Source organism: Ictidomys tridecemlineatus, chromosome 3 (genome assembly GCF_052094955.1).
Source record: "Ictidomys tridecemlineatus isolate mIctTri1 chromosome 3, mIctTri1.hap1, whole genome shotgun sequence".
Classification (NCBI taxonomy): Eukaryota; Metazoa; Chordata; class Mammalia; order Rodentia; family Sciuridae; genus Ictidomys; species Ictidomys tridecemlineatus.
This window is the reverse complement of record NC_135479.1, coordinates 117,439,278-117,455,929: the sequence shown is the minus strand read 5'-3', so window position 1 is coordinate 117,455,929 and position 16,652 is coordinate 117,439,278. Positions and strand designations below refer to the sequence as shown.

At 32.0% G+C, this 16,652-nt stretch overlaps 1 protein-coding gene across 9 annotated transcripts in view; it reads right to left on the bottom strand.

Annotated features, from left to right (window-relative positions):
* Positions 1 to 301: 301 nt before the first annotated feature.
* Ect2 (epithelial cell transforming 2) overlaps positions 302 to 16,652 on the bottom strand; it is a 90,044-nt gene continuing 73,693 nt past the window's right edge. For 5 of the 9 annotated variants that reach the window (XM_040270096.2, XM_040270099.2, XM_078043651.1 and 2 more), the window contains 4 exons: positions 5,643 to 5,750; positions 4,550 to 4,696; positions 2,904 to 3,171; positions 302 to 1,553 (listed from right to left, as the gene is read on the bottom strand). In XM_040270096.2, coding sequence (XP_040126030.1) covers positions 2,905 to 3,171; positions 4,550 to 4,696; positions 5,643 to 5,750 — 522 coding nt within the window. In that variant the 3' untranslated portion in view covers positions 302 to 1,553; position 2,904. The remainder of the gene's footprint in view (positions 1,554 to 2,903; positions 3,172 to 4,549; positions 4,697 to 5,642; positions 5,751 to 16,652) is intronic. The other 4 variants (XM_040270100.2, XM_040270101.2, XM_078043653.1 and 1 more) reach the window with 1 other exon arrangement.

Genomic DNA, 16,652 nt, shown 5'->3' with positions numbered 1-16,652 from the left:
AATCACACCTCTACCTCTAACAAAATTGGTAAAGATTATGTTTTCTGCCAGAAAAAAAAAATGCATATATACAAATCAACAAAAAAAATTACATAAAATATAGAATTCACTATTCTCAATCCACAATGTAGATTTCATATTAAAAACTTCCATCCTACAGTATACATAACACAGTATACAAAAATGTTCAATATATTAATGGAAGGAATAAGCCAAAACCAAAACAGAGCAGAGCATGATGAGACATTCATACCTAGTATATGAAAATTTGATGGAAGGAATTAAGACATGAGACATAAAATGCATTAGGTTTTAAGTTATTTATTTACAAAGTTCTATTTATGTAACTACTTTTAAAATACAGCCCAAAAAAGGTCATTTATTAATCTCTGAAGTGACACATACATGGCATAGAAAAAAATCTATATGGTCAATTAAACTATTAAAGTAGATAATTAAAAACTGTTAAGTAACTATGAAATCTTCTCAGTAATCCTTAAACAGGTAGAGATGACTAAAAAAAAATACCACTGTGAATGATAACATGACTTTGAAAAATATTTTACAAAAGTAAATTTCCAATTTTACATTTAATTATAAGATCACAATAAGTTGACCATACATATATCTATGCATTCCACAAGAGATTAATAAAACTGATGGCAACTTTAGAATTACTGCATCAAGAGCATAAACAATCTTTACAATGGTTTTCTCCTTTGAAATTAAAGTCAATACAGTATCAAACTAAATCAATATTTGCTAATGGCTAAAAATTACCAAAAATATATTGTCTCTGAAACAGCTATAAGTGTATCCAATATCTTGCTTTTGCAAAATATACAAAGTTTTTAAATCTTTCTGTCCTTATCTCAATTTGCAAGCACATTTTGAAACACTCTTCTTTAAATGTTATACTTATTGATAAATGCAAATCATGCTAGATCTTGAAAATGTTTAAGAAAATATACAGCAGTTAAATACATTAAATGGTGCATGTGAAACAAAGCTGCACTATTTAATCAGGAATATATGCAGATTTTTATTCATTAAGTATTGTACTATCATTTAATCTCCGCACAAATTGAGATACATAAATATGTACTTCCATAAACTCATTCACAGATACTATACAAACACATTCACAAGTAACACCTACAATAAAATTTAATTACTGTTTCAGGGTTACAAAGCTAGTGATAACATGAATAACTTAAATTATTGGTCTTCGGATAAGAAATATAAGCAAAGAGATAAATTACATCAAAATCAATATAATTTTTTACATGAATTAACTTTAAACAGAGAGGTAAACTTTAGTCTTTCGAGAAGAAAATCAAATGGCATAGTTTAGTGTTAGTTTTCTTCTTTTCAGCTTTTACCAAGGGCTAAATACAAGTACCAAAAGTCAGTTTCTTATGTGAATATGAATTTACATATTTCTTAAGTTTTTTTTTTAAGTTTCATATCAAATGAGTTGTAGATCTACTTAGAGTATGACTTCTTCTTTCAAAGAAGGAAGGAAGGCTGACAAGAGAGGGAGATGGGATACCCTGTAAGACAAAACAAATACTTTAAATTTTTGTTTAAAATTTCGGCATGATTATCATGCCTGTCGTTTTTACATTATACAAATTATTTAAAGAATTAGTTAAATGACATTTGACAATTCTAAGCCCTTTAAATAAAAGAACTTAAAAATCAAGAGAGTGAACCTCTTTTAGCATTCTGAAACTAAATGAATATTAACTCAACTAGAATGGACATTGGCTTACTGCTAGTAGTGACAATCAAATTTTCTTCTGTGAGATATTAATGACTCAGTGTTACAGATTATGAAAGAAAAAGTTAAAAACTGATCAAGTTTAGTGGTTTCTTCTTAATTCATAAAGCAAAACTGGGAAGGGCGAAATCACCTCATGGGAAATAATTTTCTAAAATTAAAAGTCATATAATCCTATCTTATTGTATGTGAAATTCGTGTGTGTGCGTGTGTGTGTTTGTTTAATTTTGCTCCATATGAAAACTGAGCAAAACAGTAGTGCTTCTGGATAACAGTGATTAGAAGTTGCTAGCTATCTAAATTCTGTTTCAGAGGCCAAAGTTAAATATTATCAGAATTTTTAACTATAATAAAGAAATATGCATATAAACAAGAATATAAAAACCCAAGGGTGGGTGTAAATCAGATTAGAGCCACAGGAGGTGGCATATGCCTGTAATCCCAGAAATTTGGAAGGCTAACACAGGAAGATCACAAATTTGAGTCCAGTCTGAGTAAATTAGTGAGACCTTGTCTCAAAATAAAAAACAAATGGGCTTGGGGTTTAGCTTAGTGGTTGAATGTTCCTGGGTTTGATTCCCAGTACATACGTACATAAGTACGTGTGTATGTATGTATGTATGTATGTACACACACAGTTTCATTTAACATATAAATAGCTAACTAAACTTATAGTCAACAAGGTAGCTAGTTATAAATTCTTAGCAAAAGTAGTAAAAAGAATTTTTTTTCAAAGAATTAAGTTAGTTTTTCTCTGGTGGAACTTTTATGATGACATATTAAAAATATGAATTTTATATAAATGCCAAATATTTAAGATTAAGAATCAGATTTAGAGTAGAAATCTACATTTTATAACATTTTTTAAAAGAATATTGCCCTAAATAAAATTTTCAGTGGATCTTAAATATTCTGTACAGAACAGTAAATTACTTTGTAAAACTGTTTTTATTTGGCAATATGCAAAGAAACACTATTAAACTTATACTATTTTTAAACAAAGCAGTAATAAAGTTGTGAATTCAAAAGTCCCAACCCACCCAATAAGTAATTCAGTGGAGAAAGAACACTCTCTTTTTTTTTTTTCAGAATATAAATTTCAAATAGCTAATAAGCTCACATTAAACTTCACGAGGCTTGTTTCCATTATTGCTTGGCATATCTCCTAATTCTTCACAAATGTCAAAGATGACTTGGATAGGACTTTTTTTGAATTTTGAAAAATCAATATTTCCTTCTAGTATCTTTGAAAAACTAGCTCGGGAGGCAGAATGATGTATAGATCGAAACCAGGAGAACTGAGAGCGCCCACCAGTAGAGTTTGAGCGCTGAACATAAATATGCTTAGTAAATCCAATTATATTGCTTGTGGAAACAGAATGGTTTATCTGTTAGAACAGAAACAAGCAATTGAGAAGAGGACATGAAACTCTTAAAAATATCTTAATTTACTTAGGTATATATTGTCTATATAAAAGTATTATAACTATAAATAATTTCCTGAAGTCTTTCTATAAAATCCACTTGCCTTCATTTGAAAGACAATAGTTAATAATAGTTATATAAATGCAGAAAATAAACAAAAGATAATACTTTGACCTTGAGAAAGCTTAAAATTTAATAAATGAATGTGTATCTGCATTATCAATTTAAATTAGCCAAATTACTTTGCATATATTTATATAATCAACTAAGTACAACTTGTCTCCTGCTGGTTAAGGTTAACCTTGAAGGAAAATCTGCATAAATATAAATTCAGCTGTAACTCTTTGTTGTGTTAACTAAAGACCTAAATAACTAGCTTTAAAAAATTTACTGAATATTATGTGCCTTGCCTATATGAATTTTATATAATATAAAAGGTAATATACTTCTTAATCACTAGAGCACCCACAATGTGCAGGTACTATTCTAAGTACTTAGTATATATTAACTCGTTTAATCCTTACAACCACTTTACATTCATTTTATGACAGTAAAATAGAGAGATCTTTAATAACTTGCCAAAAATCGTACTGCTAAAAAATATCAGAGCAAAGTTGAACACTTGGGTTCATGCTCTTAATCACCAACCAAATTGTGTCTCAACATATAATCATATCATATATATAAGTTGTGACTTTATACATTGATATGTATAATTTGATTCTTATTATAACACTATGGGAGATAAGTACTGCTGACCTCCTTCCTCTCATCTATAAAAAGGCAGACAAAGAGAGAATAAGAAACTTTCTGAAGGACACATGGCTGAGAAGTGATAGTCATTTGCTTTTCTTTAACCTTAGATACTTAAGTTAATAATAACTGTACAAAGAAAGAACAGATATATTTGTACACTAAATTATATGTGTTAAAAATGCCCTTATTGAATAAATCTGACACTTGTGAATTTGGATTGTTCAGGGAATTATTTAAACATACACATACAAACTTAGAACCAGTATCATCCTCTAGAGTTCAGTTTCAGAGATTATTTTCTACTCATCAAAGAAACAGTAAAGGGAATAATACTCAATCTCTGTAATTAGAACCCACGTGCATAAACAACCATAGTATTTACATTAGTAAAATGACAATCCAGATTGAAACCTGCTTCTTTTTTTATGAATTTAGAATAAATTTTAAAATAAATTTCAATCCCAGTTAAATTTCATATTGAATACACTACACATTAAGTATGTGTCTAGTTTATTAAAATGCTAAAGAATTCTAAACCAACTCCATGAGTTAAGTCATTTAGCCCATTAAATCAGAAACACTTACTGCTAATGATGATGTGCTAGGCAGACGACTCACTCCATGTTTATCACTGCTGGGAGGACTTCTTCCCTCCACTGAGCTATGGGATGGCATAAGAGCCATTCGTAGAGCTCTCTTTGGAGTTTTTGAAAAAGAAAATGCTCTTGTAACCTAAAATTAAAAAGTTACAATTAGTTAAGCCTATATAAATTTAATGTATCTGATCAGAATGGGATAAAGAAAGCCAAATATACAATTTTCTACAAGTATTATGTGACAAAATTCTATAGGGAATAAAGCAGTGAGAAAATGTAGGTGTAGATTATTCTATCTTACATTTAGAAAACACTGAAATCCTATGAAAAAAGAGGGTGGGAGGCAAAAAGCAGTCTGGGAGTTAAGACACCTGGGATATGTCAAATTCTGTCACAGCCTTGTGAAATCTCTCATGTAAAACCATTTGAACCTCAATTTCTTTGTTGGAATAGTGATAGTTTCTTTTAATCATCATTTAACATGTAGAGACATAAAGATGGCACAAAGCCTATCCTTTACAGGGAAAGAAAACAAAACAATATTAAACTTACACATATAAGAGTAAGCTATCTGGTTGCAAATTACCCTAGGAACCTTAAAATTCTAGTTCCACTTTTAAAAAGCCTTACTATCAATTACGCTGATAAGTCTTCAATAACTCTGATACAATGTTAGAAAGTCATCTTCATCATGAGAAGATTAAACACACTTCTAGAGTCACGACTAGATCCTCTGTCCTCAGGCTCAAGTCATTAGCCCTTTGCTGAAAAAACATCTGAGGCAATATTTAAGAATGAACACATAGCTATATCTAAAACACCAAGAGCACAATGCCACTGCAGCATAATTCACAGACTACCACTGTAACAAGAATGGAAGGGAAACCAAGTTATTATAATTGCTCTGACAAAGAAGCTACGGAACCAAAACTATTATCTCAATTCTGTGGGTAATTTCTTAGAACCAAAGAATGGCTTTGTTGTATAGACTATCTTTATATACCAGTATTTATGATAATATTAGTTCAATATGACCTAAAAAATATTTTAGAGATATGTCAAATAATTTCACTGAAACTCACCTTTTTTGAAGTCTTTTTTATTGCTCTAGATGCTCTACTCAATGTACTATCCATATCTTTTGTATTCATTTCAAAGGACTCAGGATCAGCAGTGTAAATAAGATTCTCCTGTTGAAAAATAATTATTACTTTAAAATTAAGAAAAAAACTGCTTCTAAAATCAAACATTTAAACACAAGTACACATATGTGGATATTTATAAATTGAGTCACCCAAGATTTGTAATGTGCTTGAAATAATTTTTCCTTTGAAACGCACTAATTTAAGGATATTTGCATAAAATAAGTATTCAGTAAATGAATAATTCACTGCAAGGACCACAATCAAAGCAATGAGAAAGAGATATCAATATAGAATCATACTAACAACCCTAAACTAACAACTTTAGAAAGTTTGCATTCTTAGTGCAAAACCAATAAAACCTTAATAAATTTTCAAATTAAGATTTCATCTTTCTTCTACTTTTCTCTTTCTTCTTCAATCCGCATATGGAATGAGAGGTTCTAAGCTTGTGATCAAGAACTCGTAGGGTCACAAGAGCAGAAATCAGGGAAATTGTGTGGAAAATTTTGAATGATCACGTGCAGGTGCATTTTTCTGAGGAGCGAGTTCATAGTTTGTATCACATTACCAAAGGAATCAAAGACCTCATATAAGCCAAGAGTCACTGATCAAAATTTACAAGTGAGATAACTAATCTGTTAGTCATTCAAAATCTTACTTGTTCAAACTGTTTTGGCTTTCAGAGAAAACAAATTAAACAAGATAGCTTTTGTATATTCCTATAAATAATTTTCACTTAAAATGTATAAATCTAGACTATGAATAGGCAAATTGCTTCACTATTCTAACACTATAAGACTATGTCTTCAAGCACATTCATTCTGTGGCTACAGAGAATTTTATAGAAAATTGTAGGGAAAATGTTTTTCTGAAAGATTTCACAAGTTCAATGTAGAAAATGTTGTATCTAATTTATAGTATTCATAAGGCTAAAACAAGATAATTCACAGAAACATTTTGAAATGAAATATTAAGCCTTTTAATATACACCAAGTATTAAATATTATACTCCATAATTATAATTGCCCACTCTGGCTTTCCACCACTGACAGTCACATAGATGGCCTTAACTTTGATAAAGCTTCTCTAATTTCTTCATTAGAACAACCAAACCTGCTCTTCCTGCTCAAGACCTTCTTTTTCCCACTTGATCTGTTTATTAAATGATTCTTGGGCTTATCTAATCCCAATTAAGTAACAGTATTTAAAATTACCAGTATCTTTTTAAAAGTAATTACTAATTAATTACTAAATAATGTTACTAAGGCACAAATTTAAAATAGAATAATATATATCACTCAACTGTACTAATCAATTACTATTTACCGTTTAGTATTATTTCTCATAGATATTTTCCTACCTACATAAAAATGTTTTTATAACAAAATTGGAATCATTTTCTTTAGTTTTGTATCTTATGTCTTTCAATTAGTTGTGCGCTACATTTTCAAGTCATTAAATACTCATAAGAATTATTCTTAACAAACAGCTGACAAGTCTCTTCTGATTATACCATTTTCTAAGCTAGAAAATTAGAAGTAGAAAAGCAGAAAAATAAACATTTTTAAATTCTTGATGTATAAATTGCTTTCCAAAACAGATATACTGTTACAATATCCCCACTAGCAGATTAGGAAAGGGTCTGACTATTTTACCTCATTAGCCCTGAGTAACTTCCTTTGGAAAAAAAAAAAAAAAAGCAACGTGGTTTGCAAAACAATTTGATAGCCAGGCACAGTGGTGCACGCCTCTAATCCTGCAATTTAGGCTGAAGCAGAAGGACTGCAAATATATGTATTTCCTGGGCTACATGGCAAGACTCTGCCCCAAAATAGATCAGTGGCAGAGCACCCGTGTGTGTGTGTGTGTGTGTGTGTGTGTGTGTGTGTGTGTGTGTGTGTGTACTGCGGATTAAACCCAGTAAACACAGACACACAATCAACAGATTGCTTTCTTAAACTATGTTGCTTTATGTTACTAGCTAGCGAGGTATATTTTCTAACTTTTAAAACTGTATTTATAAATTGTCTATTTATATACTTTGACCATTTTTCTAATGAAATACCAGTGCTTTGGTATTTAATTATGAAATAAGCTTTTAAGAAAGGAAATAATTGGCCAGCTTTGTCACTATTTCCCCCCAATATTTATTTTGTCTGATTTTATATTCCTAATTATTTAATTTTTTATATTTTAATTGTTCATTATTCACTGTTTTAAAAGATTTAATTTTGACAAAATTCATGTTTGATGCCATAGTTAGTTTATATAATTGTTACATTCCTGATTGTTTTAACATAAGGAACAATATAGATGCTATTTCTAGTCTTATATAGCTTCTATGCTGAACAAGCATTTCCTTACTTAAAGAGCTAATATGCACTACCTACATTTTCTTATGTTTTTGAAATGGTTTGGGCTTTTTGCATTTAACTCTTGTATTTATCTACAACTAATGTGTATAAGTGTTGTCAGCATTAAAAACTTTAGTTAAGGTTCTACATTTATAATACAATAAATGTCTTATATTTCAAGGCCATCTATTCCTTCTCTTATTTCATCTATAAATTTCTGAAACTGAGCAGTAATGTTGATTAGTTTAACTTAAAAAGTATAATTTAATGTCTCACAAAGAAATTACTGTTTTCTAAATTTTCTTAGGTATCATTGCTTTTTCTTTAAAAACCACCTTTGGAATTATTCTATAAAATTCTAAAATGTCCCTGTAGGATTTTATAGACATGGCAATAAACTTGTAAATTAATTAAAGACAACTTGACATCTTTGTAGTAGTCAGTATTGCCATTCAGGAATATCAGAGGTGTCTCAGTATTATAGTTTTCTTAAAATAGTTATCATGTGTTTCTTATGAGACCATTTGTAGTTATTTCATGCCAAATTTTATTGGAAGACAGATCTTTATTTTCTAAACTTTCTAAATGGTGACTACTAGCACAAAGGAAAACCATTGATAAGTATATATTTACATATTCCTTGGTTACTTTATTAAATTATGTTTAAAATCCTGATAGTTTTCAAGGTTTTAATCATCTTCACAATAATCTGTAAAATAACTGAATAGGGAGACCTGAACAGGAAGCTAAGGCAGACGGTTCCCAATCCAAGGCAAGCCTAAGCAACTTAGAGAGAACCTGTCTCAAAATAAAAATAAAAAAGGATGGATATGTACCTAAGTGGTTGAGTGTCCTTAGGTTCAATCCCCAGTACCAGAAAAACAAAATTTATAAAAATATATATATTTCCTACAGATCATAATAAAGGGATCATGTTTCCTTTATTAGTGTACATATGGCACCATAAAGTAATCAGAGCTGTAAGGTCATGTGCTGCTTTAACAATAAGCATACATTCTGAGAAATGAATCTTTAGGGAATTCCATCATACAAACATCAGTGTACAGGAAACAATGTAAGATGGCTACAGTGTCACCATAAGGCTATATATCTTTTATTTATCTAACTATTTTTTTATTTATTCTTTGAGATGGGATCTTGCTACATTGCTAACTTGTAGACTTAAAAGATCATCCTGTCTTAGCATCATGGAGCCACACCTGGCCCTAGATTCTTTATTTGCTGTTGTTGCAGTGCTGGGATGTAACCTAGAGCCTCAAGAATACTAGGCAAGTACCCTACCCTTGAGCCACATACCAGCCCCACTAGAAATCTTTTATGCTCATAAAATATAGAAGCACACTCAGAAAAAAAAAGAATGTTTTGACATTTAAATACATTTTCCATCATCGTTTTATTTTTAAACTATAAAGTAATTTGCCAATGCTTATTTTAATTATGACATTTTAAAAATTGAAAGCTAAAAAATCCAATGGAATTGGTTGGGGGGGGGAATTAGAAACAATATGGGAACTCATTTATTATTTATTAAAAATATATATCAAAGATCCAGGACACACACAGGCCCCTAGGCTCAATCCTTAGTACAAAAAAAAAAAAAAAGAGAAAGACTGCCAAAGAAACAGAAAATAAGGTGGGCATAGTGGTACATGTCTATAGTACCAGCAGCTCCAGAGGCTGAGGCAGGAGGATTGCCAAGTTCAAGGCCAGACTCAGAAACTTAGCAAGGCCCTAAGCAACATAATGAGACCCTGTCTCAAAAATAAATAAATAAAAATAAAAAAGGTCTGCTATGGAAGTAGGTTCAGTGGTAAAGTACTCCCCTGTTCAATCCCAAGTACTGAGAAAGAGAGAGAGAGAAACTTACAAATAGCCAAAATATCCTATTTATGATACTATTCTACGGAAAACTGCCTGACAATTAATATTAATTAATGCTCAAAAGAGGTTTTATGTTCATGCTTGATACTTCTGGAAAGAGAGACTATCAAAAGGTATGTCTGTGAAAAGAAAGACTAGAGGGACAGGGGTTATGTGACATTTTATTGCAGTTTACCTTTATTTATTTGACTTTTCTCTTATGTGCAAATATTATTTTAAAATATAGAGTAAACTCAGCATGAACAAAAAGCCAAATCTAGCATATTAAATTAACTCCTCAAATAAAATATTTAGATGCAAAATGTTCAATGTATATGTAATGAAACCAACTCCAATATGCTCAGTATTTGGTATAACACTCTTTACAATTGAAGGTCTCTGAAATTTAAAATTCTAGAAGTTGCTTCTAAAGAAAAAAATTATTACCAAGTTTATTCTCAGTTTTTTTTCTATTATTTTTACTAAGCATAGAATAATCACCTCTAAACCAAACAGGGAACAAATGGCTTCACATTTTCTTTAAATGAACAAATAAACTGTTACTGATTTGATATAGAAGGCTCTGGGTCAAGAATGACTGAAAGGGTTAATATCTAGATAGTTCACTAGTGGCTGAAATGACAATATGGCCCTTTTCAAAAATGTAAAGATGAAGTATTTCCTTTCCTTCTCTTTGCGCGCATACACACAACAAAGGTAAGTTAGGCAAGAGTTCAATGGGGGAAACTTATCAGCAGTCTTGGGCTTCTTTCTGTTTCTTTCTCATTAATAATTCCCATTCTCTTTTCTAAAAGTCCTTTCTATATTTTAATCTCTTCCTCTAAATTTCTAAAATAAAAATAAAATTTATAGTATAGCCAAAACTCATTTTTAAATAACATACTAAATAGAATTCTGAAAACAATTTGATTTATTAAAAGTATGTTTAGCATTAATGAAATTTTGGAAAGGCAGGATTTTTTCAATCAGCTCCAAATTCACATTTACCTAAGACTAGTTCTAAAGAAAGACTAGCTGAGTTTAAGATTAGAAAGAAGAACTTAATCTCTCCCATTGAAATACATAATATCTTTCAAGAGAAATGGAGCCTCTGCTACAGATCTTATACTATTCGTGGGTGTTAAATTACAGAAAATTTTCTAGCATTTCTAAGGTAATGATCCAACTTAGAGGTGAGTTATCAGATTCTTTTCCTCTCGCTAATTTCTTTAAGCTCTCCTTTCCCATTAGTCTTCAAATTTCCAAATGGTTAAGAAACAACCAAAAACTACTCTCTTCTGTCCCCTTCTTTACTTAACCTGTACCTCAGGGTTTCCTCAAACTCTATAATCATTTTTATAGCTTAGAGCTTTGATTTGGTCTAATTAAGGTAATAATAATAATAGATATATAGTAACCATTTACTATAAATTGAGCATCCCAAATCCAAAAATATAAAATGCTTTACCCCACATCCTTGCCAGTACTTACTGTTGTTTGTATTCATAATAGCTGCCATTCTGACTGCAGGTGAAATCTTAAGAGCAGTTTTGATTTGCATTTCTCTAATTGCTAGAAAAGATGAACATTTTTCATATATTTGCCAAGTGACTATATATCATCTTCTGAGAAGTGTCTGTTCAGGTCTTTGGCCCATTTATTGATTGGGTTATTTGTTTTTTGGGTGCTTAGCTTCTTGAGTTCTTTATATACCCAGAGATTAGTGCTCTATCTGATGTATGAGAGGTAAAAATTTGCTCCCAAGATGTAGACTCTCTATTCATCCCACAGATTGTTTCTTTTGCTGAGAAGAAACTTTTTAGTTTGATTCCATTCCATTTATGGATTCTTGATTTTAATTCTTGTGCTATAGGATTCTTATTAAGGAAGCTGAGGCCTTACGGCCAATATGGAAAGCAGTATGAAGATTCCTTGAAAAATTAGGAATGAAACCACCATTTGACCCAGCTGTCCCTCACCTTGGTCTATACACAAAGGACTTAAAAACAGCATACTATAGGGACACAGCAACATCAATGTATATAGCAGCACAATTCTGGAACCCACCTAGATGCCCTTCAGTAAATGAATGGATTAAAAAAATGTGGCACTTATACACAATGGAATATTACTCAGCAATAAAAGAGAATAAAATCATGGCATTTGCAGGTAAATGGATGGAGTTGGAGGAAATAATGTTAAGTGAAATTAGCCAATCCCAGAAAACCAAATGCTGAATGTTTTCTCTGATATAAGGAGGCTGATTCATAGTGGGGTAGAGAGGGGGAGTATGGAAGGAATAGACTCTAGATACGGCAGAGGGGTAGGAGGGGAAGAGAGGAGGCATGGGGTTAGAAATGATGGTGGAATGTGATGGTCATCATTATCCAAAGTACATGTATGAAGACATGAATTGCTGTGAATATACACTGTATACAACCAGAGATATGAAAAATTGTGTTCTATATGTGTAATATGAATTGTAATGCATCTCGCTGTCATATATAAATTTTTAAAAAATTAATAAAAATAAAATGCTCCAAGATTCAAAATTTTTTTGAACACTGATGTAACACTCTAATTGGAAAATTTCACACCTGCTCTCATGTGACAGGTCACAGTTAAAATGTAGGTGCACTAAAGTATTGTATGAAGTTACTTTCACACTGTGTATACAGTACATATGAAAAAATAAATGAATTTCATGCCACATCCCCAACATATCTCATGTGTGTGCAATATTAAAAAAATCTAAAAAATTACAAAATCTGAAATACTTGTGGTCCCAAGCATTTCAAACCCAAGGAAGTTATTTGTAGACTAATCAAATTGGAAAAAGGGTAACATTGCTTACACTTATCTATTAATAAAATTATACTTCAGATATTAGAGTTAGAAATCTGAAATCACTTTACAAAGATACCACCTGACAGCAGGTAATATTTTTAAACTTCAGAATATGAAGCATGCACTTAAAGATCACATGTTGACAAGAGACAATAAACACATACTTAAGTATTCTGAGAGATAATAATTTTAAGAAGCTTTAAATTCTGAAATAACAGAATATGCAACATCATATCCATGGGAAGAAACACTATAAAGAAAGTTTGACCAAGAGTAAGGAAGCCCAGATTTTATACTAATCTCTACTTTTATACTTAAAGGTCACTGTTCTTGGCCTTGGTTTCACATTAAAAAAATAATAAGTTTTCTGGGGCTGAGATTGTGGCTCAGCAGTAGAGTGCTCATCTACCACCTGCGAGGCCCTGCGAGGTTTGATCCTCAGCACCACATAAAATTAAATAAACAAAATTAAGGTATTGTGTCCAACTACTTCTAAAAAATAAATATGAAAAAAAAATTAGTTTTCTTTCAGCCTAGAAGTCCTAATTCTTAAGTCATTTATGAAGGGTCATCACAAATGAAAATATCATGAAATATATTTATAAAATAAAAAAACTGTATTTATAATATATCAAGCAAGCTTCCATTAGTTAGGATACTAAGAAATACATAATAGGAAGACAAAACCTACGATTCAAAGTATGAGAGATTTCAATATATTTTACATGTATATGTCTTTTGTGTTTATATATTTATAAACATTACCTCTTCAACATGGAAAAACGTTGTCAAAACACTGACTCAGGACTTTTTAAAAAATTTACTATGTGCAAAATTTTAAATGCAGGAAAGGGAAGACACCATATATCTGAATTTACAAACAAAATTCTAAGAAAAATTACAACAGATTGGATTAATTTTGTAGGATAAGAATATAAATCAGAACATAGTTAAATGTTTGCTGCCATCTTGTGGAAAATTATATTTTATGAAATTTTTCATTTGCTACTTATATTTCAGTTCTAATATTATTAGCCATATTGTGTCTTTAACTTTACATTTTACCATTAAGGTTATAAATTTGGAAAAGACTACATAGGCCATCAAGTCTCACATCCTGACAATGCAGAAGTCATTTCTACAGTAATTACTATACTGTAAAGAAGTCCATTTTATAGACAAATACCTATAACTAAATTTAAAAATTCTTCCTTATAAGAGATACTTTTAATCTTTAGGTTGTTTTCAGTCAGGCATGGTGGAACACACCTGTAATCTCAGTGACTTCAGAGGCTGAGATACGAGAATGGCAAATTTAAGGGCATCAGCAATTTAGTGAGGTCCTAAGCAACCTTGTGAAGCCCCGTCTCAATATAAAAAATAAAATACAGGGCTGGGGATGCAGCTCCGTGGTAAAGCACCTCAGAGTTCAATCAATTCCTAGTACAAAAAAAAAAAAAAAGAAAGAAAAGAAAACTCTACTTTTTCTATGACCAAATACATTCTTGATCCATAAAATTTTTTTAAAAACCAAATGAATCACGATGTCTGTTTATTGTTCTAAATACCTAGGTGGGAAATTTTTTAAAACAAGAATTGTCTATTTTATAAACTACATAATAATAAATGTTTTTTAAAGTCAGATTTAACTATGATAAAATGTTTTATTCCCACAAGCATGTTCAGGAAAATCTCAATTATAGTACTATTCTACTGAAAAGGATAATCTATTATATGATTACATTCTATTCAATCTATGTTATTGGTACAAAGAGTTAAGAGCTCTATCTCTATTATATGTCTATGTTATACATGGAGTACATTTCAAATTATCTTTAAGGGAACTGACTGAGATTTTATCCAAGATCTATTATAGGCTAGTAGATTTCTGGCCGATCATTTAACTTCAATATTTTGATTTCCTCATCTATCTTTACTTTAATTTGTATACTACAAAGATAATTATATCTTCACAATGGTATTTGATTTTAAGAGGTGATGTGAGAAAAATGTACTGGTCACCTGTCCTGACAGGAAAAGCAACATGCTACAACCCTTTATTGCTTTCAATAAAATAAAATAAAATACTGCTGTTACTAATCATTACAATAGAACAAAATGTTCTCTTCTTTCTATTGATTGAGCAAATTCTTAATCCAAAAATCTGAAATTCAACATACTTCATTAATAAAACAATGTAGCCCTCAAAATTTTTTGAATTTCAAGCATTTTGGATTACAGATTTTCATGGTAGGTGTGGGGCCACCTCACTCGGCCAGACTGAAGTTTTGACCTGCAAGTTTTGACCTCAAGTTTTGTCCAGCCTTGAAACAGGCCCAGGACAGTCCTCATCCAACCTATGCAGGTTTCTGTGGCTATGAGACTCAGGTATAACCAATTTAGCGTCAGCATGAGTGACCACAGGACTGTCTGCACCACCAACTCCTGAGCATAGCTATGGCCAGGCCAATACTCACAGATGAAGCCTCTGGACTTGCTCTGGCACCAGCAGAAACCTGAGCACTGGAGGGACAGATTCATTTTTGGCTTATTAGTTGCAGAATGGGACTGGGTACATGCCAGAGACTATGCATGTACTTAGTAGCACTATGGGACTCAGGTACAGTGCAGGCGTGATGGCCAAGTTACTGCCTTTACCAACATTACAGCAATCTTGGGCAACAAAGCATGAAACAAACCTCCATTTGCTGAGAGAAGGGCAGAGTACTTAGCACAGGATTACCTTGGAGCTTTGTGCTGAGCTGGTGTACTGGGCAGATACTAACAGCACTAATCCCCAGGACTTTGCCCAAGCAGAGTCTCTGAAAAACTCCCAGTACCAGAGGTGGTTCCAGTTTGTCAGACTTCTATTCTAGCCAGCATCATCTGTGTCTGCTTGAAGCAATCTTGGGCCTTGCTTGGGCCAAGTCCACCCAGCAGTAGGTATCCCATAGTTGTGAGCCTTGCTCCTATTCCATTGCTTTGCTGATTATGGTGGGCTTTGGGCTCAGAGTATGACATGTCTCAAAGCGAGGCAGAATCCTATAGTATCCAACCACAGGACAGTGGATAAAGCATCTTGACCTATCACAGTCTGAGAGAGAGACTTAAAGGGATGGAGTACCCTTTGTTAGTACTCATTTCACATTGAACAACAAACCAAGTGCAGATATGGGACAAGCTTGGACTTGGATAGCCCTCTCGTATTGAAACAATGACAATACACCAATAGTGACTGATGATTAACGTGGACTTAGGGGTGCCATCTAGTGCCGAAATAGAAGTAACTACAGTCTCAGAGAACATAACTAGTTTGCCTTAAATTTCTGATCAGGCATGAAGCTAAAATTCAAAGAGTGGAAGAAATGCTGATCTTTCAATGCCTAGATGATTTTACACACCAAGGACCAAGAGCTTCAGGAAATCATGACCTCACTCTTACAGTTAAAATAACACACCAGAAACTGAATAGATAGCAACCAGTATGGATGAACTCTCCAAAAGTTCAAAAGAAAATTTTAAAAATTTTTGGTTCTGGGGATTGAACCCAGGGATACTTTACCACTGAGCCATATCCCCAGTCCTTTTCATTTTGATAGGGCCTCACTAAGTTGCTGAGACTGGCCTTGAACTTGTGATCCTCTGCCTTAGCCTCCCGACTCACTGGGATTATAGTCATGTGCCACAGTACTTAGTTCTAATAGAAAATATAAAATGGCTGTTTTAAGGAAATTCATCAAGCTTCAAGGGAAGGAAAATGAGAGGAAAAATTCAATACTCTCAGAGATACTTTCAGAGAGAGAGAGAGAGGCATTTTTTAAAAATTAAACCAAACAATTCTTGAGCTGAAAAACATACTGGGCAA